The sequence below is a fragment of the Drosophila pseudoobscura genome, chromosome 2 (assembly GCF_009870125.1).
Source record: "Drosophila pseudoobscura strain MV-25-SWS-2005 chromosome 2, UCI_Dpse_MV25, whole genome shotgun sequence".
NCBI lineage: Eukaryota > Metazoa > Arthropoda > Insecta > Diptera > Drosophilidae > Drosophila > Drosophila pseudoobscura.
Window position 1 is genome coordinate 4,618,727 of NC_046679.1, and position 21,829 is coordinate 4,640,555.

The following is a 21,829-nucleotide window of genomic DNA, read 5'->3' on the forward strand; positions in this document are numbered from 1 at the left end:
TGGGTGAAATCGATTTGTATACGGTATGTAGTTCTTTATTGCTCTTTTTGTAGAAAAGAAAAGCCCCAAAGGGGGGCAATGATGGACGGGGGGATCCACTGATTGATCGTCAAAGAGAGGGAAAGGCAATGACTAGTCAGTCGGAGAGATTATCTGCGAGAACTGTTCCGAATTCGTCCACTGATAGATCTCTCAGTGGATCTGCCTCTCTCTTTGTCTCTCTTTTGACAGTCACTGACCCACTGCCCACATGCAAATGAATCCGTGTATCTGCTAGATGCACCCGTTCCAGTCTGTTCCAGTCTGTTGTTTGTGTGTATCGTATCTGCGGGATACAGCTACAAAATTGGGTCTGGTCTGGGAACTTTTGGTGGAATGAGGTGCGTTGGGTGCGTTGGCGTTGGCCGTTGAGTGAAGTCTTTGCCTTTTCAGGCTTTTTCCTACAATCCAAAAATAAAACTACAAGAAAAAAAACATGCTCTGGGATGCTGCCGGTAGATGTTGTTTCTGGCTGATTCTTTTGTTTATTTTCTTGGTTTTTGTTCCACGAAAGATGTGGCAGCAGCAGCAGCAGCAGCAGCACTAGATCCGTGGAGAACCCAGAAACAGGCCCAGAAACAAGCGATCTCGTTAGCTGTACAACAACCGTTAGCCTCTCTAGGACTGGGCCTGGGCCTGGTTCTGTTAGCCTGGTTTTTTTTTTGCCCAAAATGCCGATACCTTTTTTGGTCATTTTACAACGCCTCTGCTGCTGCTGCTGCGCCTCTGCTGCATTGTGTCTGCGGTTTCGGAGGGCGCGTGAAAATGCCAATGTTCTCTGTTTTTCCCTGCTCTTTCGGCCAGTATCTTCGTCTGGTAATCAACGTTTTGTGGTCAGCAAAAGAAGGCTAAAAAGAACACAGAGAAAGAGAGAGAGGGGGAGATAGAGAGAGAAGTAATGCTATTGGTTTCGCATGCTTTATTGCCAATTGGAAAGTTGGCAGCCAACTAAGCAAAAGGCTGCGGAATAGATCGCTCGCTCGCTCGCCAGTAAAGCCCCAAGAGTCAAGTCCCAGAAAGCCATTGAAGCCGATAGAAGATTGGTGTTAGAATGTTTTACGGGCCATTGTCTGGAACTGCTGTTGTTAGCTGTAATTGGCAAAAGGCTGAGAGCCAGCCAGCCAGCCGGCCAGCCGGCCAGAGAGTCACCCAGAGCCAAGCCAAGCCAGAATTCTATTCTATGCAAAGTCATAAATATGGCCATAGAAAAACGCAGTTAAGTAATAAATTGCTGAACGGCAGGTTGAACAAAATTGATTTAATAAGTTTGCCTCATTAAAAATATCTTAATTGCATTCTTCCGCGTGCAGTGGCAGTGCCACAGATAATCAACTACTAAACTAATCGAAGTCTTTAGTTCGATTCACACGATGGACTCTCATGATCCATCCATTCATCAAACGTTGCGCGCGAGAGAGACCTGAGGAATCCATCAAATGCCGCCTTGAATGCCAATGCCATAATTTTCCAACCCAAAGCCTGTTTTCCAGATGTATGTATCTTTCAGGTGGATCAGTATCTGTGCCTAGAGACGAGTCCGCGACGAGTCAAGTCAATCAATTAGGCATTTCAACACATGTTGTTTACAGTTCTAATTCTAGAAGCGTTTTTCCATTTCAAATGCCATCATGTCTGTGGCAGCAATTGCTGTGCTGCATACATGCCTATGTGGGAGGGGCATGCCGCTTGCTCGCTGTTCGCTGTTCGCTTAACGATTTCCTGTTAAAATATGCGGCATTGACTTTAAACCAAATGGAAAATGGAAAACTTTTCTTGTAGGGCCGCACAAAGGAAATCCCCCGAATTTGAGATCTGGAATAGCCCCAAGACACGCAGCCACTATTAGTCGTACTAATGAATGGTGTTTCAGAGCCCAACGAGTGATCCATCTTTCGGAGATGACCCACAAATATCTCTCTCGAAAGACACAAAAAGCCCAGCACGAAGCGAAAGATAAAGACCAATCAATAATTTCTCAGCTACTCAAATGCTCATTAGTTGCTGGATTCGGACTCTCTAATGGTCTGCGTCTGTGTCCAGCAGCATCAAAGAGGCAACGAAATTCCCAGAACACTTGAACAAATCTCCGCGTGGCTGCCACTTTCGCTTTGGGGCAGCTCGACTGCGGAGAGATGCGAAATTAAAAGTGTAAACTCGTCTCTAATTTGGGCAGGAAAAGGCAGGCAAAACGTGTCTCGAATGCAGTTGAAAAATCAATTAGCAGGGCCAGAGAACGAACGGGTTCCAGATTCTATGATTAATGATGTTCCGCCAATGCCCATGCAGGGGGGTTGGGGGACCACCACCAACACCATACACATCAGAATGGAGTCTGTTCTGTTTCGCTGGAAGTTTCCAGTTATCGCATAGACAGATTTGATTTATTCCTGCTGCCCGCCGCCACCCACGAACATTCGGCAGCAGTTCGAACTTCAAAGTTTATAAATATTTTACGAGCAGTATAAATTTAAATTAGCCAAGCAGCAAAAAACAAAAAAAACAAGCGATTGAGGGAGAGTGGAACAGGGAATACTCTATGTTTTAGAGAAAAATAGTCTTCGTAGATTGCGACTAAGGGGTATATTAATAGTTGAGATGCAAATAAATACAGGAAGTGGGGTCCCGTTAGAAGCATATCTTTATAAAAAATGAGCATCGATTTTTCTTTGATTCCAAGCACTCTTTAGTGTTTGTAAGCCCAAGAAATTTCAACAAAATTAGCTTGATCTTAGACTTGTATCCGCCTTAGATCTTTCCAAGAAAATTGAAATTATGACAACAAGTTTATGCCATAATAAGTGCCATAAATGTTGCTCTTTTTATGGGAGTTGCCTCCTGCTGATCATTACCTCATCGCAGAACAGTTAGACACTAAAGTCTAGTCACGGCTGGCAGGTCCATGGTCCATGGTCCGACATCCATGGAATCTACGGGAAAAGATATTCCCACTGATCTGATGCCCGTTTGCTAATGAATATAAATTGCACCATCATTTCGGCGGCTGGCCACGAAAATTTCATTTGTGCAAGATTTACGATGACGCATTTGTACGAATACTTTTGCCAGCGAGTGTAAAGGAGAGATGGGCTCCAGATTGGGGCCTCCGTCTCTCGCAGGCAGCGTTCTACAATCTCCGATTGACCCGCATTTCTGGTTACGCTCGTGCCGACAGACGCTTAACCTTGACACGGACCGTACTCCTCTCCTCCCCCTCCCCCTCCACCTCGCAGCCGCCATCTCTCACTCTCGCTGTGGCTGTGGCTGTGGCTCCCGCTCTCCCTTACTCTTTCTCTCCCCTCTACTCCGTTACGAGTCAAAGTGCGGCCATTCGTTTCGGCTTGCCGTTAGATTTTGAGTAATAAAAAGTTTCTTGCTCTCCATCTCCGTATCTCTCTCGCGGTCTTCTTCTCTCACACTGTGCTGTGCTTTTTTTTGCGCAACTTTTGCCTCTTTTTGTGCCTTAGGAGAGGGTATAATGGACTTGATCAGAGCTTTGTAAGCCCATAAAATCCACAGAATCTTGGTTCTGACTTCTGTCTTTCCTTGTTTGTAGGAAAAAGAGTGCCTTAATTTTTAAAAATATCATAACAGCTATTGGTTTCCATTAGTATTTAGTATTTAAGGGGTATCGAAACGGTCGACCCTTGAAGTGAAACTTTCAATCTTCAATTTTTTTCCTTTATTTGCCTTTTTTTTGTATTTTGTGATTCACTCAGACAATTGCCCGGCATGCCTCAAAAAATATATATATACAGAAATAAAGCTAGCCAAACGAAATAAATTGCAAAATCTTTTTCGCAGAGCCAACAACAGCCAAACCAAAGAAAAGTGCGGCATTTTTTTATGATTTTGTTTGTTTGCCCGTCGTCTCAGATATCTTTGGGGTCTGGTCTGTGCTGTGCTGTTGGTGTTGGTGTAATTTTATAGTTTCATTCGCCGGGAGAACGTGATGCTATTCCCATTCCCTCGGATATTCCTCTTTTTATTGCAAGGTGGGAGGGGGGGAGGGGGAGGTGGGAACCTAAAAGAAATCATAAATTTGCCAAAGCAAAGAGTCTGAATATTTAATAAACTCTATGGGAAATGCGGCAGCAGGAGAGTACTCCTATTGAAGATCGATTCCGCGCATTTGCTGTGGCATTAAAATTGTTGCCCCGGCAATGTGGCAATTACTTTTGCACGGGGCGAATGGCTCTTTAAAAATGTATGTCAATTGGTCAATTTCCGCCCCTACGACTATACCGGAGTGTAGGCCAATTAAATGTCATTTACCTTATGCGTATGCATGTGTGTGTGCGTGTGTGTGTGTGTGTGTTCCCTCCATTGCTATTATCATTATTCCATTAGCCATTTGCTAGAGCCCAAAGCCTTTTCAAATATTTATAATGCAAATCCCAGTCGCTGTTCCAGTCTTCGGCTCCCCCTCTTCGTTTCTGGGGGGCGTAAATTGCGGTACTGGGGGGCATTTTAATTAGGCAAATGGCCCGATTTGCCGTCATAAATGCAGACATGCACGAAATTAGCGAAACTATATCGCAATGTCCGCCGGCCGATTGACAGTTCAATCAACTCCGAGAGCGCAAATTGCCAATGCATTTGCAATAGAAAATCAAATATTACGTATACGCCACCCCCCCTGTCGATCTCCTTCCGCGCCTCTCTGGCAAATGTTTCGCCCTGGCCTGGTCCCGGGTTTACTTGTGGCCCCCATTGTTGTGTCAGCGATAACCAAAAAAAGGCAAACAAACAAACATGATGACGGCAACGGCGACGGCGACGGCAACAGCGCCGACAGCGACTCCAACACCTTTAGAGTGGCAATTTGTTGGCGTTGCCGCCGCCGCCGCCACTGCCACTGCTGCCGCCGCCGCTGCTGTTGTTGCTCCGGTTTTGGCGACAGGCATACTGGGGCGAATGCCGAATGCATGCCACGCCACGCCACTTGTGCCGCAGCCCCAAAAAAGTCCCTCTGTTTTCTAGGCCCGCAAGAGCTTTGGCCTGAGGCAAGAGTCTTTCCGTTTCGGTCTGAAATCGCAAACCCGTTGCGGTCTATGACTCAAGCAATCAATTGGCAGCAGCAGCCACGGCAGCAACAACAATGCAATCCATACTTGAGTGGAAAATCAGCCATCGAGTATCTCAAGAATGACTTAACGGCATGAACAGAAAAACGTTTGCCAGTAGCCGGTAGCCAGTAGATGCAACAGCAGTGCCACAATGGGAGAGCCTGCTAATAGCTGTGCAAGTTTTTGAATTGAGATTGCGATGGGGATTGCATGAATGCTGCTCTCAGACGTGTTGCATTTCAGTTCCGGCCAACTCGAGAGCCGTCATGGAGAGTGTATGGATTTCCACGTTGCACGCTGCACGCTGCACGCTGCCTCGAATGTGTCAAATGCATCGATGAAAAATATCAGTAATTTGAATCGCTTGCAAAGCTCTTTGCATTTCCATTTGCATTGCGCAAAAATGGCAACACACACACACACACAAACATAACAATTATTTGGAAATTGTTATGTGCTGCAGTCGGGCCATAAATTGTAACAACTGTCGTTTGCATATGGAAATGGGAACCACAAATGTTGCAATGCCAATTTTCATTGCGTTTATTGAGTGCTCTGACATGAGAAATTGATGAACTGAATAGTGGCTGTAACAAAGAAAAATAAAGAGGGAACAAACGCTTGACAAAGGAAAGAAGTCTACCTTCATAAATGCCAAAAGCTTGTTGCCCTACGGCTCTAAGGGCAATTAATTATTCATTAAACATATCCCGCCTGTCTGGATCTCTAACACAAATCAAACACAAAACTAGCGATACCATCCGATACGTTCTGTCTTTAATTATCCCCAAAAATAAATTGAATTAACAGCATGACCACAAAATAGAGAAAAAGAAGCGAAATATCTCGTACTCTTGCGGGCCACATAATTGCTACCATGGCCAGAAATAGCAGAAAATGTTTAATTTGTTTATTTTTCGGCTACGGCAACGCAAAACAAAGAAAAAATTGATTGATCTACCACTCGACGGGCGTTCGGGCGGTCGGCTGACTGACACGGGACTTTCGTCTGGGTTCAATCAAAAATTTGTAATGAACAAGCCGGAAAAAATACACACAGCACACAAATATTCTCTCGATGGACCACACCGCACAGTGGGGAGGATAGGAGTCTGCTTTGGTTTTCATTATGCTGCCGCTGCCGCTGTCGCTGTTGCTGCCTCAGCCTCTGCCTCTGCTGCTGGGTTTACATTTTAATGATACAATTTAAAATCAACGCAGACTCATGATTTTGCATATTTGAAGCATTAAACTTGCCCCCGAGCATAATTCAGGCATGGTTACCGCAGCTTCCTTCGCTTCCCTTCCATTCCCTTCAGTTTCCCTCAGTATTTCCAGAAACAACAATCAATGCCCACAACCGACGCCCGCTGTGATTTGACCAAAAACTGACTGACGGACTCCAATCTGGTGGTTGGTTCTGGCCCGATCCCGGGTCTAGCTGCCAAAGCCATCAAATAAATAACCTCGAGAGAGCGAGAGACCCGCAGTGAAAGAATGGTATGCCCCTAATGCCATGATGGGTGTGTCCTGAGCTCCACCTCCTCTGCCGCTAGTCGTAGCAGCAGCAACAACGGCAGCTCGATTGCTGCAGAGAATGCGAAAAAGAGGGAAAACTAGAGGAAAAACATTTTACCTAAATGGCGAGGCATTACTTTTAATTAAAAGCAACGCGAGCTAGCGAGCGAGCAGTCCACACAAAAATTGAACTTGAACTCTGTGGAAGACCAAGGCACAGACACAGACATGCCACTGGATGCGCTGGAAGATGGTGCTGCAAAGAGACTGTGGCACATGATTAACCATAAGCTGACACTGCCTCTCGTTGCCACAGTTCGTTGCACAGTTTGACTTTAATCAGAGTCGGAGAGCTGACATCTGATGTTAATTTGCACCAAGAAAGACATTGAGCATACGCGGTGGTGTACGGCTGTCTGTCTGGCTGTCTGTCTGCCTGTCTCTTGGCTAATTACATGTAACACGAACTTGTAACCTGGAAAATTTACAAGCAATAAAACACACACACCAGAGAGTGCGAGATATCGTAATGTATATATTTTAATCGTGAACGGATTAATTAGCCAACGAAACAAGTTTTAAGATATATTCCAAATGGATGTCTTTCTGTCTGTCTGGCTGGCTGGTGCTGTGGCCATGGATTCCCAGGGTGCGAATCGGTTTTAAGCCCACGCCCGATTCCAGCAAAATAATTAGCATAAAGCACGTGCGACTTAAAACATCAGGGTACCCGCCATTGCCCGCCTTTGGCCGCCTGCCTGCCTGCCTCATTGGTATTCCTGCCTCGAGCTGTGGCTGTGGCTGTGGCTGCAGCTACCTGTTGTATGGCCTACCACCATACTCGTATCACTCACAGGTGCGTACATGTCACGCCCCCCAAAGCGGGCTCCCATTCCCAGTCCACGTCTGGACATTGCCCAAGGGGCATGGACTCCGACTCGGACTCCGACTCCGATCCGATCCGACTCTGACTCTGACTCGTTCAGACATTTGCACAATTCATTTCGATTCATTCTGCTGCATTTCATTTTGAAGTTTGATTTATGTCCAGCGGCCAATGCACATGAATCACCCCAGCCAAAAGAAAACAAAACACAAATGTCTGAGAGCACAGAACGAATGGTAGATTTGATATCCTCTAGGCGGAGCAAACCTCTTAAACTGAAGGAGCAACATTCCATTGGAGCTCATAAAAGTGGCATATAATTTTATGACCTCTATTCTCTGTCTACCGTTCAGACTGCCCATTAGCTGCAGTCTATGAGGCCGATGCCAAGCCAATTATATGTTGGGGTACAAAAACACAGAAATATCTTCAAGTTGAGTGTCTTAGAGGGGATATCACAAACGAAGGCCACCCCTAAAACGAGACTTTAAATGCTTCTTGGATGGTGAATAGAAAGCCTCAATCCGCCAGATGCAGTGTGGACTTCCCTCTCTCCCAGATATATGACAAATGCCTTAACGATTATCGTTTTTCTATCCATAGAAATTTCTTATCTACAGTTTCTCCCTGGCCTAAGCCAGCCCACTTACACGGTAGCAAATGGCGTGCCTGGCTGACATTTCTAGTGCAAATCTCGACACAAATAAAGTTAACAGCAGCAGTACAGAGCAGTCGAGGCAGAGGCAGTGCTGGGGGGTGGCGTTGGTGCGGCAGATCATTGCATTTATTGTCTACCTGTAGATTTATGATCAGGCAACGAGCGTGCCGCTTCCATTGCACCTACTCCGCAATCCCAAACCCAGTCCATTGTGGTTGTGGCTATGGCTCTATAGCTCTGTAGATCTCTGGGTATTGTGGTCTGTCCATTTCACGCTTTTGCCAAATTGCCAACTTGACCGGCAATACTCGTAGACCGGAGTACGATGTAGATGAAAAACTCTGATAAAATAATGAAAACGCGGGCCAGTAAAATGTTATTTAAAGCGATTTTTGGGGCACACAATTTGTTGGTTAATGAATGCAAGTGTAAGCCTGCAATGCTTGGCTTGCCACAGTTTCAGATTTTTCCGAGCAAATTACGACCAAAAATGGGGTCAGGCAACGCTGCCGCAATGTGCCGTTGCCGCCACCACTGCCGCCTCACGTGCTGACTTGTGAAAGTAAATGCTGCACAGCCTGGATACCACCTCCACTTGCAACTCCCCCATTCAGGCGCTGGCTGGCAATTTCGTGTGAGCTTGCAACTAACCTTCACATAAATTATTCCCATCAACAGCTGCAGCAACAGTTTCAGCCCCTGCCACTCTGCCACTCTGCCACACGATCCATGTAGCCCGAGCAGTTTAAGACATCGTGATAAGGCTCTGGAGAGATATTTATCTGGCTGGCAAATTACATGAGGCAACGCCTGGGCAAGTGCCGCTGCGCGAGTGAAAAGAGCTGGCTGCGAGTGGGGCAAGCAACATGTTGCAGCCGGTGAAATGAGGTGTCGAAACGGTTGTTAGTCCAACGCTCACCCACTCCAGCGCTCATCCGCCCTGTGGTACGTGGTCTAGAATGAAGCGCGGCCCTCAGTGACCTTGAAATTGGAGTGGTAGAAGGGTCTCCTGGAATTCTACCTTTAACTAACTTTAGATCTGTAAAATTCTCATTAAATGGGATACAAAAATCCCTTTGGGATCCCTTAAATACTCCAAGCCTTTGCACTCATCTTTTAATGAGCCTCGTTCTCATAATAACATTTTAATTGGCTGCCAAGAAATCAATTTCAATGTAGATTTCGATTTGCCTACAAAAATATTTTGTATATTTATTGTTGGGGGCAATGGCAACCCATAAGCCAAGCCCATTTTTTATCCATAGGCCTCCGCTCCAAGCCATGTGCTCCGTGTACGTGTGTACTGGCAATCATTTCGATAACACTTGAATACAAAATGAGGGTCATTAATTTTATAACAAACTATGCTGTGGCCCCTGCTATGGCCGGCTATGGCCTGGGTCTTGGTCTTGGCTGTGGCTCTGGCTCTGGCTCTGGCTGTGGCTGTGGCACACTCTTGAGAAGTCCGTTCGTTGGTGGCTTATCCGCCTGCCAATGTCGCTTGTCCGACAGTCAGTCAATCATAACCCGTTTCGGTTGTGGCGAACAAATCAAAAACTTGTTATCGTTCCACAAAAGATCTCTAGGACCCAATAAAATATACGAGCACTCGAGTGGCAGGCCAGAGCCGCCTACCTCCACCTTGGAGCGGGGACAAAAAAAAATCCAGAGAATAAGCCAAGATATTGTCAAGCTTTAACGTGTTCGCCCCATCAAAATGCTGCACGCCTCATCAGGCATACAGCACAACATCAGGAGCGGCAGGCGGCAGGCGACAGAGGCAGCGGCATCGGATGGCAGGAGTTTAATTGCAGTGACTGTAATGTCATTTCCATTTGAACCCCGGGAGTCGTGGCCTTCTGGCATCCTTCTCCACAGCTCTCCGCTCTCCTCTCTCCTGTCTCCTGTCTTATTTTTTTGGGTCATGTCTTTGGCTAATCAAAGACTCGCTGGGTCACGCCCACAGCCATTTATCAGCATCAGGCACAGTCTGGTGGAGGCCGAGGAGTCGGTGTCTTAGTCTCAGATGTTGGACGGACCTTTATTAAAAGTTACTTTTCTTTTTTCCCTAGATAAATTTGTGTGTTTCGCTGCGCTGCTGGGGCCAAACGTGAGCTTATGGTTTATGGCGACTTAATAAGGCTATGACCAGCTATCAGCCTGTTGCCACGGCCTCAGCCTCAAAGCCACGATTGCAGGCCCTGTCGGCATCTCTCTGGCTAATGGCTGGCGGAATGGGGCAGAGAACATAGCCTGGCACATTAGCCATAGCCGCAGCTGGAGAAAGAGAGAGAGAATCTCTGAGAGAAGCTCTCAGGGATGCCGCATGATAAACAACCGAAGCGTTTTAAACGGCTTCATTAATCTTATTCAGCTCTGCGCTGTGCTGCGCTGCGCTGCGCGGTTGTCTATTAAAGCCTTGTAATGCTGCAACGTCCATGTCTCCTTTTTATGCTGCGGCTGCCGCTGCCGAGGCTGCTGTTGGGGCTGCTGTTGCTGCCGCTGCTGCCGCTTGGAGCTTCTGCTCTGATGATGAGCAGCTGTGGCAACCGCAATCAGCGAGGCTGAGGCTGAAAATCTACTACCTGTCAGCTTCATGTCATTCCGGCATTTTATGAGCTGTTGCCCGAAGTCGGGAGTTGTGCGATGGGCCTCCGCTCTCTCGCCTTTAAATGGAAATGGCATTGACATTGGCGGCAGATGGAAAGCCGATGGAGATGGAGGGCCAAGGTGTATGGTTACTCTCTTGTGTAACTGTTTAGAGGCCAACTGCTGCCGTCAGCAGCTACGGGATGGCTTTCACCTGAGTGGAGCTCTGACTGGAGATGTCAGTGTGTTCACAGAATTTCTATATATACCTTTCTTGGAAATAAAACATTTGGAAATGTGCTGGGAAAGTGTTCTCTTTCTAAAGTGTTGGGTTTTCAGTTCTATTCAAAATTAATCATAATTACAAGGGAAATATAACCTTGTGCATATTCCTTCTGCAATCTCTGTTTTATTTCATCAGAAAAGAACCCTTGAAAAGGTTTGTGCAGGTCCCAGGAAAACATAAAAGTTTGATTTGCGTGACAGGATTACGAGTATCTGTCAAAGGGGCATAGCTATCCCAAATGCATTCCTCACGTGCCACAGTTCTAGACACAAGTTCTGGCCAAAAACCGAGAAGGTGTGTCTTGTACCTCCCTCTCTGGCCATTTGTTTGGGTATTGAGCGGCAACTCGTTTTTCATGTCACGTTGAAAGCGCTTCATGTTCTATGCAAACTTCTTTCTTTGGAAAAGCCGCATCATCATCATCATCGTCATCATTTCCTCCCTTAAACATGACAATTTTCATGGGCTTATCATTTCATAATGAATTTGTTTTGTCAGCCAATAAATTATGGGCAACACGCTCTACCTACATCCACAAGCCACAAGCAACAGATCCCTAGAGCAGCATCCGCAGTACAACAACTACATCATAATCATCATCGTCTAAGGAACAGAAAGAATGCTGTCTCCCAGTCTGTAGTCTGTGGTCTGTGTTTTTATCGTGAGTCTCTTGGTTGATTTAGTGGACGACGCCGTAGTTTGTTTAGTTATTAGCTTTTGCCCTTTTTGGCCCAGAACAAATTGCATTTTGATTTATACGCGGCCCGAATGAGGTTTATCTACACGCGACAGAGAGACACAGACAGACAGGAAACGAGCAGCGCCCACATCAAAAGATACACTGCCAAATGGCAGGGGGATTGGAGATTGCGGTTGCGGATGCGGAGGAGTGGGCATGGAGAGGACTCTCTTTCTCTGCCCTTGTTCTGATGACTGCCACATCAAAGGAACATTAAAATTTCAAATAGGTAATTAAGTAAAACGCATAAACCACACAACACGAAGAGGAGTCGCCCGACTCTGTCGATTATTTACACTTCAGGGGCTGTCGCTGGGGCTGGGACTGGGCCCTGCGATTGCCAGGTATTCAGATTTCAGTGTGTCAATCAATTTGCCTTCATTTGGCTTCACTTTGCATTTCCGTGCTGCACAAGGGGCAAAGTGTATTAAAAAAAACCGCAAAACGAACGCTTAACTCAAACACATGGCCTCATGAAACAGCCAGCTGAGGAGGGAAGTGAGAGTGGAAGGCGGGATGTTTGCGGGCTCTGGCAACACGGAAGGGCCCAAACAACTTGAGTGCCGCAAACAGCCGCAGCATACAGCATACAAATTGTAATTGAGAGCCACAGCCAGAAGGCTGCAGCTACTGCTACAAAACCAGGAACCGAAATCCCCACAGATACAGATACAGATACAGATACAGATACATCTGCAAACCGGGGCTCATTATGGCAGAAGAGAGCGCTGGAAATCGTTGAACCGCAACAGGAGCAAAGCCCCGAAACCAAAACGAAATGGGATCCAGCCGTCTGTAAATATTTGGTCGCCCTACGCCCCACGCCCCTGCCCCTGCCACTGCCCCATGCCCCGCCTCTGCCATCGAAATCCTTTAGCACTTGCTCTAGTTTCCCCCGGCCGTTTAATGCAATTAAATACGTTAACGATGGACATTTTTTAGGCCCTAAATGCTGCCGCTGACATTGTCTGCTGACCCGATTCCCCAAAGAGACTCCCAGAGGCCCAGGCTGTGGGGCATCAACCGCTGTGGCAGACAGCGAGACGGCGAGTCAGAGTGTCGGAAGTGTTTGGCCAACAGTTTTTGTTCCCAATCGTTTTGCCGTTCATCAGTTTGTACTTCAGCTTGCCACTGCAGCGGGGATGTTGCACGATTAAGTTTATATCACATAATGCCACAAAAAGTTGCTGCAGTCCGGCATCTATCGGATCTGGCATCCATCGGATCTGCCTGCCATTTCTGACAGTTGACATGTTTCCCCAATTAAAAAACTGCGCTAAGCCCTCAAGCCTGATTACCTTTTGGGGTTTCCTGTGTGACTCACGTGGCATGGATTCACTCAAAAGAAGAGCCAGTGGAAAAAAGTGCATAGAAGAGATGGACACAAAAAAAACAGTTGCCAAAAAAGCTGTCTGCCCAAAAGCCGCTCAGCGGATCTGTGGCTCTGTGGCCTGGCTAACGAATGTGAAAAAGAGTTTTACGAAACAGTCTATAAAGGCGATTGATAGGCTTTTAAAACCGGGAGAAACATCTAAAGCATCGAAAGTCTTATCAAAATTCTTGGAAAGCCATCTAATCAGATTTCCTAATTGCGGCAATTATCACTACGAACATTTATTTTTATATAGAAAAGCATTCATTTGGTGTCCCATGCCCCTTTTCCACTTTATTAATTATGCAAATTGATTCTGAATTTTGTGACCCGACCCGCATTTAACATTTGTCTCTCTCTTCGGTTCACTGAACTTCTCTTCTGCACCTCCACCTCTACACAGAGTTCTCTCTCAAGAGAAATGGAGAGGAATTGTAGAGAAATGTAATGAAATGGGTCAAATCGAGAGACAAAGAATGAAACCTGTTAGCACCACAAATAAACGTTTTTTGAGCCAATTTGCTGGTGTTGTTTCCATCTGAATGAAAAATTTAAATAATTTTCTTATTAATGTGCAAATGAGTTCTGGTTCTGCCATTTGACACTTTTGATTTGGCCAAGACTACATTTATGGCTACTGACAGCATAAATGTGTGCTAATGGTGGCATCTCCCCCCTCTCCAGAGACCTTTCCTCTCCCGGACGGGTGTCTCTTTCGCTTGACATTAATTTTATTGACACAAGCCCTTTCTCTTTCTTCTTCGCTCTGTCTCTGCTTGAGCCATAAATAATTGTGTTCTTGGCCATAAATGCAGGGCGTTTTTAATGCAAAATGATGTGTGAGCTCTTTGGCCATAAAACGATGACATTAAAGAGGGCCTTTGGCAGGCGGCCAAGACATCAATTAAAGCTAAGCGGCTAATTGAAGCCATAACGTATCAAGCAGCCGCCTAGTAGGTTCTCCTTTGAAAGATCTCTGCAACTGCAGAAAGAGAAAGGCGTCTAAGTGGGGCAGCTGATGGAGGGAGCAGGGGCAGAGCAGGTGCTGGCAGCAGATAAAAGATAGAGAGAGGCTCAAAGGAACAGTCACTCAAATAAGTAAATTGGATTTACCCCCCGACCACAGAAGGGAGCCAGGGATAAATGGATGGATGGATGGATGTGGAGAACTTTGCCTGATTGCCTCCGTGGCTTAGGGGGACACTCCCTGGTGGCACCTCCATCCATGCGGTAGCCTTCAGCTTTGAGACTTTTCTATTGCTGATATTCTGCTGCTGCTACTTTTACAGCTCTGCTGACAATGTTGCCAATGTTGTACGGTAATTTTACATAAAAGCACATAAAGTGCAATGTTTGATCGTAAAACTTTTTTACGACATTTTTCCTGTGGCACAGCAGCGCGCATATATAAAAATGCCTTTCAGTCGTTGCTGCCCCAAAAGGCGGCAGGCGGAAGCAGTGAATGTAGCAGCTGATACCCCACCGAGGGGTATTTTTCTTTATCTGTTTCTCTTCCCTTCACGTGGCACCTTTCTCTTTCTTGTTTGCTCATATCAAATTTGTAACACGTGTGTGGCATGGACCAGGACCGGGACCTGAGGCAGGAGGCACTTCCACAGGTTCTATATCATTTTTTTCGTGCATTCTCTATTTGCGTTGCGTAGGACAAAAATTTATGTTTTCGGCCTGGTTTATTGTTTCGGGCCAGTAAGTGGAAACACTTGGGCGAATTGCTCCCACCAGTTCCAGCTCCACAAGGTAAATCGAAGGGTGGAGAAGGTGGAGAAAAGGTCATGCTTCCCCTGGGGGAAATACGAACGAAGAGAGTGTGCTGTGGCACAGGTAATTTACCTGCTGGGTTGGCCTCATAACTGCAATTGCAGTTTCCGTTACCTTGAGATGGGTGGGGGCGGTGCTGCTGCTGCCACATTTAAGCACTCATAAAGTTAATGACATGCACAGAACACAGGAGCATGCACCAGCACCCACCCACAAGCCGCAGTCCACAATTCACAGCAGCAACTCTCATCTCCGAGATTTCTCATTGTATCTTTCACTCGCCTGCTATGCAAATCCAGCAACATCCCAGCTGCATCCTCAGTTGCCGCAGCGACTGTCCCATTTAGTTGGTTGCAGGCTTGCAGGCGTTCTCTCGGTCTCTGGAAGTCATTAAAAATAAAGTAATTTTCACGCATGTGCCTGGGCCAAATAGAAAAATAGAAAATAAAATGCATTTTCCGCAACATGACGAATGAGTTGATTCTATTTTACAGTTTCACAGGCTGCTCCCCCTGTGGCTGCCACAAAAGGAGCCCAGAAACAGAAGATTTCTTTCGCTTTTTTATAGAATACACCACAGTGACGGGGGAGGGATGTTGTGGTGCAAGAATGATGATGTTACCTCTGCCTTAACTTCAGGCAACCGGGAGATTGGGATACCCTGTAAAAGGGAAAGAGAGTCTTATCATTCAGTTTTTCTTTACTTATCCATCGATTACATACCTTGTGGACAAAGATAACTTCCTCTAGAAAAAGCAATGCCTTTCCGATCTGTCCTTCAAAGTCATGCAACCTTCATCGATCTTCCAAAAGGGTATTCCACGCTGGCAACCTTAGCCTTTAGTCACAGTCACGCCCCCCCATTGCACAGACAGCAATTCAAGTTGTCCTAGAGACCAGACATCGGCGCATGGCATGGCATATCCCCGCAACAGCAGCGAACTTGCAACTGCAACTGTGACCGTGCCAGTGCCCGTGCCAGCCGACTGTGGGGCGCGCACTTTAAGCGAATTTCATTTGTCTGCAGCGTCAAGCACTTGACAATCACTCACGTAGCTGTGCAGCAGCGACGAGGCAGCTTCCTGGCCATGGAAGCTGCCACTCCCCCGTATAACATGCTGCCCCAATCGTTCTGTCTCTCCCTTGGCGCTTGTCTGGGGCTGTGGCTGTGGCTGTGACTGTGGCTGGTCTGGTCTCGTGGCACGGTCGCGTGCGTGTGTGTGTGCTGCTTGCTACCTCGTTGGTGTTAACAAGTTCCCATGCAACCGCTTAAATATTAACGCACACACTCACTGGGCCTGTCGTCAGGCAACGTCATCGTTGTGTCGGCAACTGTAAATAAATACTCATACAGCACCACGGCACAAAAATCTTGTGTGTCATTGCTCTCGACGCGTTGTCGTAGCAGCCAGCAGCCAACTGCCAGAGAGGAGTGAACAGTATTCCCCCAACAGGCAGAGGAGGGAGCCCTGTGGCACATGTGCGGGAAATATTTGCCCGGCAAAAACCGCTACAAATCATTAAAATCATCGAAATGCCAGGCACCGAGGCATAATTAACTGCAACTCAATCAGGTCCAGGCGGCGTGCACCTCGGTGCGGTGCCTCCGGCCTCCAGGTGGCATGCACCTCTCAATGTCATTCCTTTGGCTAAAGCGTCAATGCAATTAGAGCCTGTCCCTGTGTCTGCCTGCGTCTTGGACACAATCCAATGGGTTTCCAAGCTCATTACGTGCCAAAAATAAGTGAGAAAATAAGAAACTCTGACTGGGGCCCCTTGCCACTGCCGCTGCCACTGCCACAGCGTCTCTGATTGTGGCTCTGGCTGTGGCGGGCCAAAGTGGGCGCCAAGACACGCCGTCGACCGTGTTAATTGCTGCAAATGCCTCAAGGTATGAGCCGTGCCCACGCCCCAACCGAACTGCCTCTCCCCATCCAACCATCCAACCATCCATTCATCCCCCCTCATATGTGGCTGTAAAATTTATGCCCGCCTGCGGATTGTGGCCATGTCCATGCCGTTTCGTGCCCTGACTATGGCTATGCATATTGCTCACTCCTCTCCATCTGCAGGAATGAGCCATGGCTCAAGCAATTCTCAGAAATTAGCGCTAGAGATGGAGAAACGAGGCCGCGAACAGTCAGTCGTCTCCACTACAAAAAAAAATATTAAGTAATTTCATGCACGCAGATCTCCGCAGAGAGAAGGAGTCTTAGAATGGTTAAAGCAAATATTTATACAAGAAATTTCTGGGATGCAAAGAACTCTTCCACTCAGCGCTGGACTACTCCTAGAGCTAGTTTTCTTCAGGAGTTTATTTAGCATGGAAATTCCTGCCCAACGCTTTGCCCTTGGCTTCAATTTTCCAGCTCATTTGAAGAGTTATTCACCACCCTCTCAACGCCCCCCATTCGAACCAATAAGCTCCATTTCATAGTCAAATCAAGCAGCTAAAAAACGGAATACCCAAAGGGAAAATCACTGCCTGAGAGAGCAGCCGAGAGAGTGATACCCCTCTAATGCGGGAAAACCCAAACGCGCATTTAATCATCATTAAAGTGTGGGTCTGGGCTGGTTTCAGGTTTCTGGGCCATGAGCCATGAGCCATGAGCCATGGGGTCTGCGACTATGTCTGGGGCAATCCTTCCGATTTGCGGCGCCCCCGTCTCACCTTTTCTGGGTGTTTTTTTTTTTTGGCATTTGCACTTTTCGATGCTTTCACGTTTTTCATCATCATTACCAGCAGCAGAATCTACGCACACAGCAGCCAGCAGTCAGCCAGTCCCTCCCCCAGCCAGCAACAACAACAGCAACACTGGTAATAAATAATTTCGTTTTAGCCAGAAAACCAGACCGAAAACCAAGAGGGGAGGAAGAGAGAGACCTGGGCCAGACATTACTCTGCTGCTGCTGCCAGATGTATGTGCTAAAAGTTTGTTTGCCTTTTGCCTTGGCCTGGGTGTTACTTCCGCAAATACATAAAATGGAACCAAGGGATACACAGAAGGAGGCCGGAGAGGGATGCGGCCAGGGAGGAGTGCGAAGGAGTGGAGTGCGGATTCATTGAAATATGACAAAATGCTGTTTGAGACATTTTCAGTTATTGATACGCCCGTCAGAAAAGCAGAAATGAATGCAAGTAGGGAGCGCTTTATGATGATGTGGGGGGAGCGGAGAGTAATGTGCGACAGTCTATGGATATAGGGATATAAGGATGTATGAGGAGTCTGGAGTCTGCACAAATATTATTAATAAAGCACCCAAAAAAAAGGAGGAGAAATGAGGAGAAAAGCTTTGCAGGAAGCGTAGAGGAAAGAGGGAGGGAAAGAAAGTAGTAAAAATCCCCCGGAAAATTGAAAGCAAAGTTTGCGTCTGATAAATAGGCAATGCGGAGGGGGGGAGGGGATGAAGGTCGGGTCGGCCAAATGCCACACGCACTTTATCACAAATCAAGGCAAGTTTTTCTTTTAGCCATCGCCCATCCCATCCCATCCCTCGCCCGAAAAAGCATGGGGAAAAGTCACGCCTACCACCCGCTGATGCTTCTCCTCCTCCGCCGCCTCCTGCTGCTGCTGTAGCTGTGATAAATTTGATGGGAAAAGAAATTATGAGGGTGTCGCTGGATGCTGAAACATGAAGTTGAAGCTGAAGCATGGAGCTTGGAGCTTGAAGCATGAATCTGTAACCGATGTTGATGCTGATGCTGATGATGTCCTGTAAACACACAGGGCTCGGGCGTAAAGATATGACGCTATAAATATGCCCAGGCGATAAATTTCTCCCAGTGTCAGGGGACGGGAAATGCTGCTCAAAAATCGATCAATGGCATATTTATCATATGTGTGGTTTCTGCAGGATTTGCCTTCCCCTTCCTCCCTTTGCGGTTAAGTTTTTTGGATGGGGCATAAAGTTATGGCATTTGTTGAACATTTCTCAAGGCGTAAACTTTTTCAACTCTCGAAGAGGTTTGTCGAATGGCGGGGTATTCCGAAAGTTGAAAGAGTTTTTTGGAAAACCAATTAATATGTTTATAGCCGTGAAAATTGTTTCCCATTTAAGAAAAACATATGATTCCCAGCGTTAAAGCTTAACGATCAGGAGGGACATTAAATTTAAGGGAAATTTACGATTAAATTGTAATTTCCGCCTGTGCGTGGAACCGGCTAGTCTGGTCCGGGGGTGGGTGCGTGGAAAGTCCCCCCCGGTACCCATCCGAGTCCCACTCTCCGGTGGCAAGTTGAATGAACTTGTTGTTGCTGCAATTAAAATTACATGCAGTGGGCGGTGGGCGGTGGGGGGCTCATACATTTCCATCTTTTTCCACATTCATAGTGGCTGTCATTCACATAAATATGCATTTTAATTGATGCAACTTGCAGCAGCCCCCTTGCAGCAGCCGCAGCCGCGTTGACAGAGTGACCAACTTAAAGACAGATGTATGACATATGTCAGTCAACCGAGCTGGCAGCCCCAGTCGACTTTCCATTAATTAGGCATAATATTTCATTAGTCTAATGAGCGCCGCGGCTCCAGTGAAATGTGCCAGCCCGCCAGCCTCTAATGAAAGCCCCACACAAAATGCAAATGGAAAAGAGGCTGCAACCTCAACTATGACTCTGTATGACTCCGGCGATAACTACAAGTCACAGACTATGCAAAAACAACACAAACTTGAGGTCTGGCCATGTGAAATGTGTGAAAAGTTAACCATGCCCCCCGCCCCCGCCCCCTTTCCTGTTGGTCTTTTTTTCACCCATTCCCTTCGCTGCTTTTCATTATGCGAATGCACATTAATTATTTTGTAGTTGCAGCAACCAACAAAAAGACAGGCAGCCACATGCGTCTCAGAGTCGGAGTTGCAGTGGCACGGCCAGAGATCTACTTGTTGTGGCCCTTCGTCTCTCTCTTGGTTTTTGTCGGTGAATTGTTGTCTGATGTTTTCATAAGATATCAAAGAGGTAGATACAGTAGGCATTGCCTGGGATTTCCTTTGAGCGGAGGACTCCGACAATTGAATTTTGAGGACAACTGTTTTCCTTTACAACCAAATTTGACTGAGATTTTCAGTCATTAGGTATATGGAATGCATGTGTAGGAAAACATTCAGTAGTGTTACACTTTTTTCCACTTACAATAGTTTTCACTGTTTCCACACTAATTTCTACGCTGTGGCGCTGCTCCAAAACTTCTCCATTAAAGCCCCTTGGCAAACTTTAAGCTGGTCGCTGATGCCTCCTCCCCCTCCCTCCATGTACTATAACTCCTAATGACATAATCTGCTTTTAGGCAACACACACAAACCGAAAACACACACACACAGACAGCCACGAATATAGAGAGGGACAGAAGCGCCCTTTAACTAATCCGCTTAAGTGACTTTTGTTGGTGTTGTTCTTGTTGTCTTTGCAGTAGGAGAAGGGTGGGGAGGGGAAGGGAGGAGTAGGGGGCTTTAGTTGCCTTCGTAGGTGATTCTTTCTCTGCGGTTCTTCTCCCTACTTCATGCATATTAAACTTATCGCTGGAAAACAACCGCAATTATAAAATTATAATGATAATGCCCTCACCGGGGGGATGGGGATGGGGGAATTGGGGAGCGGCAACCGCTGACAGTTGCGATGACTGTCATTGCCGCAGCTGATGTTGGCTGTTGGCTGTTGACTGCTGATCTGCGGCTTAGATAAATGCCAAGCCAAAAGAGTTATTAAAACAAGGCCTAGGCCTAGGCCAAGAGACAGACACAGACGCAGACACATAACTGCCAGAGTTGGTTAGAGTCTTCGTCTTCCCCTCGTTGTTAGAGGCATTTCCAACCAGTATCTACATCTGCATCTGCATCTGTAAACCAGTTGCAAATGCAAGTTGCATTCCTGCTAATTGCCACAGCAAAAGCATATCTGTTAATTAATGTGCACATATTAATTGCCACTTTCTATCTTCTTTCTTGTTTCTTGTTTCTTTAGACAATGTCAGACAATCTTCAAGGCGACGCGACGTATACTTAATCTTTCATCGTGTGGAGAGTGAAGGAAAAACCATGAATTGCCTGTGTCGGCCATCGCGGATTATGTCCGTACGCATTAATTTGCTGGATGAAACCGAGTTTATACACGAGATCAAGGTAAGTGCCTCCCTCCCTTCCCTGCCACCCTCCGGGCACTCTCCATTTTTCAGGGTAAACATTGGGGGAAACTCTTTCCCTTTCAACTCCATAAACGCCGTCATCATCATCATCAACAGCAACATTTTGTGACATGACAAAAAGTGTTGCATACTTTGAACGTGCCACACAGAGTTAGGAGACGGCACAGCACCCACACCACCCTCATCAATATTTAGTGCCAGGGCCTTGTGACTTGGGCAAACACATGCAAAGTGTCATCATTCACACGTCCATGGATCCAGAGCCAGAGCCAGAGCCAAAGCGAGAGCACAGATGTCTGTGACGGTGTTTTCCCTTCGCTTTTCCCAGCCTGCCGCACTATGGTCCGAACGACCACTTTTGTTGGCCAAAATTAATAACTCCCGAACGGAACAAGATTTTTTCATTTAGTTTTTTGTATTGGATACATATAATCAATAAGAAATGGATTTAAGAAAAAAAATGGGTGTGGCACCGCCCCTTTTTTTAATAATGCATATTTAAATTTTTAGTTATAGTGAAAAAAAGTATTAAGCATATTTTATTTAAGAAAACGGCATTGCACGACTAAAAAAAATTTTGATTTAAATAAAAATAAAATCGTTTAAAGGTTTCCGTAAATTATTGCCGAAATCCTTGTCTAGAAGCAAGGTTAACGCCTCGTTAAGTGAGATATGTGCCGGCTTTCCGACTGGGTCCTGTACAGCCTTACGAACTTAGTTAGCATATTTGGACATAAAGATAAATGTATTATAACA

The 21,829-nt window shown here is 46.4% G+C and overlaps 1 protein-coding gene across 6 annotated transcripts in view; it reads left to right on the top strand.

Moving 5' to 3' along the window:
• LOC6896886 (band 4.1-like protein 4) overlaps nt 1-21,829 on the top strand; it is a 60,798-nt gene that overhangs the window by 4,401 nt on the left and 34,568 nt on the right. For all 6 annotated transcript variants that reach the window (XM_002137040.3, XM_015183369.2, XM_015183367.2 and 3 more), the window contains exon 2: nt 20,893-21,050. In XM_002137040.3, coding sequence (XP_002137076.3) covers nt 20,967-21,050 — 84 coding nt within the window. In that variant the 5' untranslated portion in view covers nt 20,893-20,966. The remainder of the gene's footprint in view (nt 1-20,892; nt 21,051-21,829) is intronic.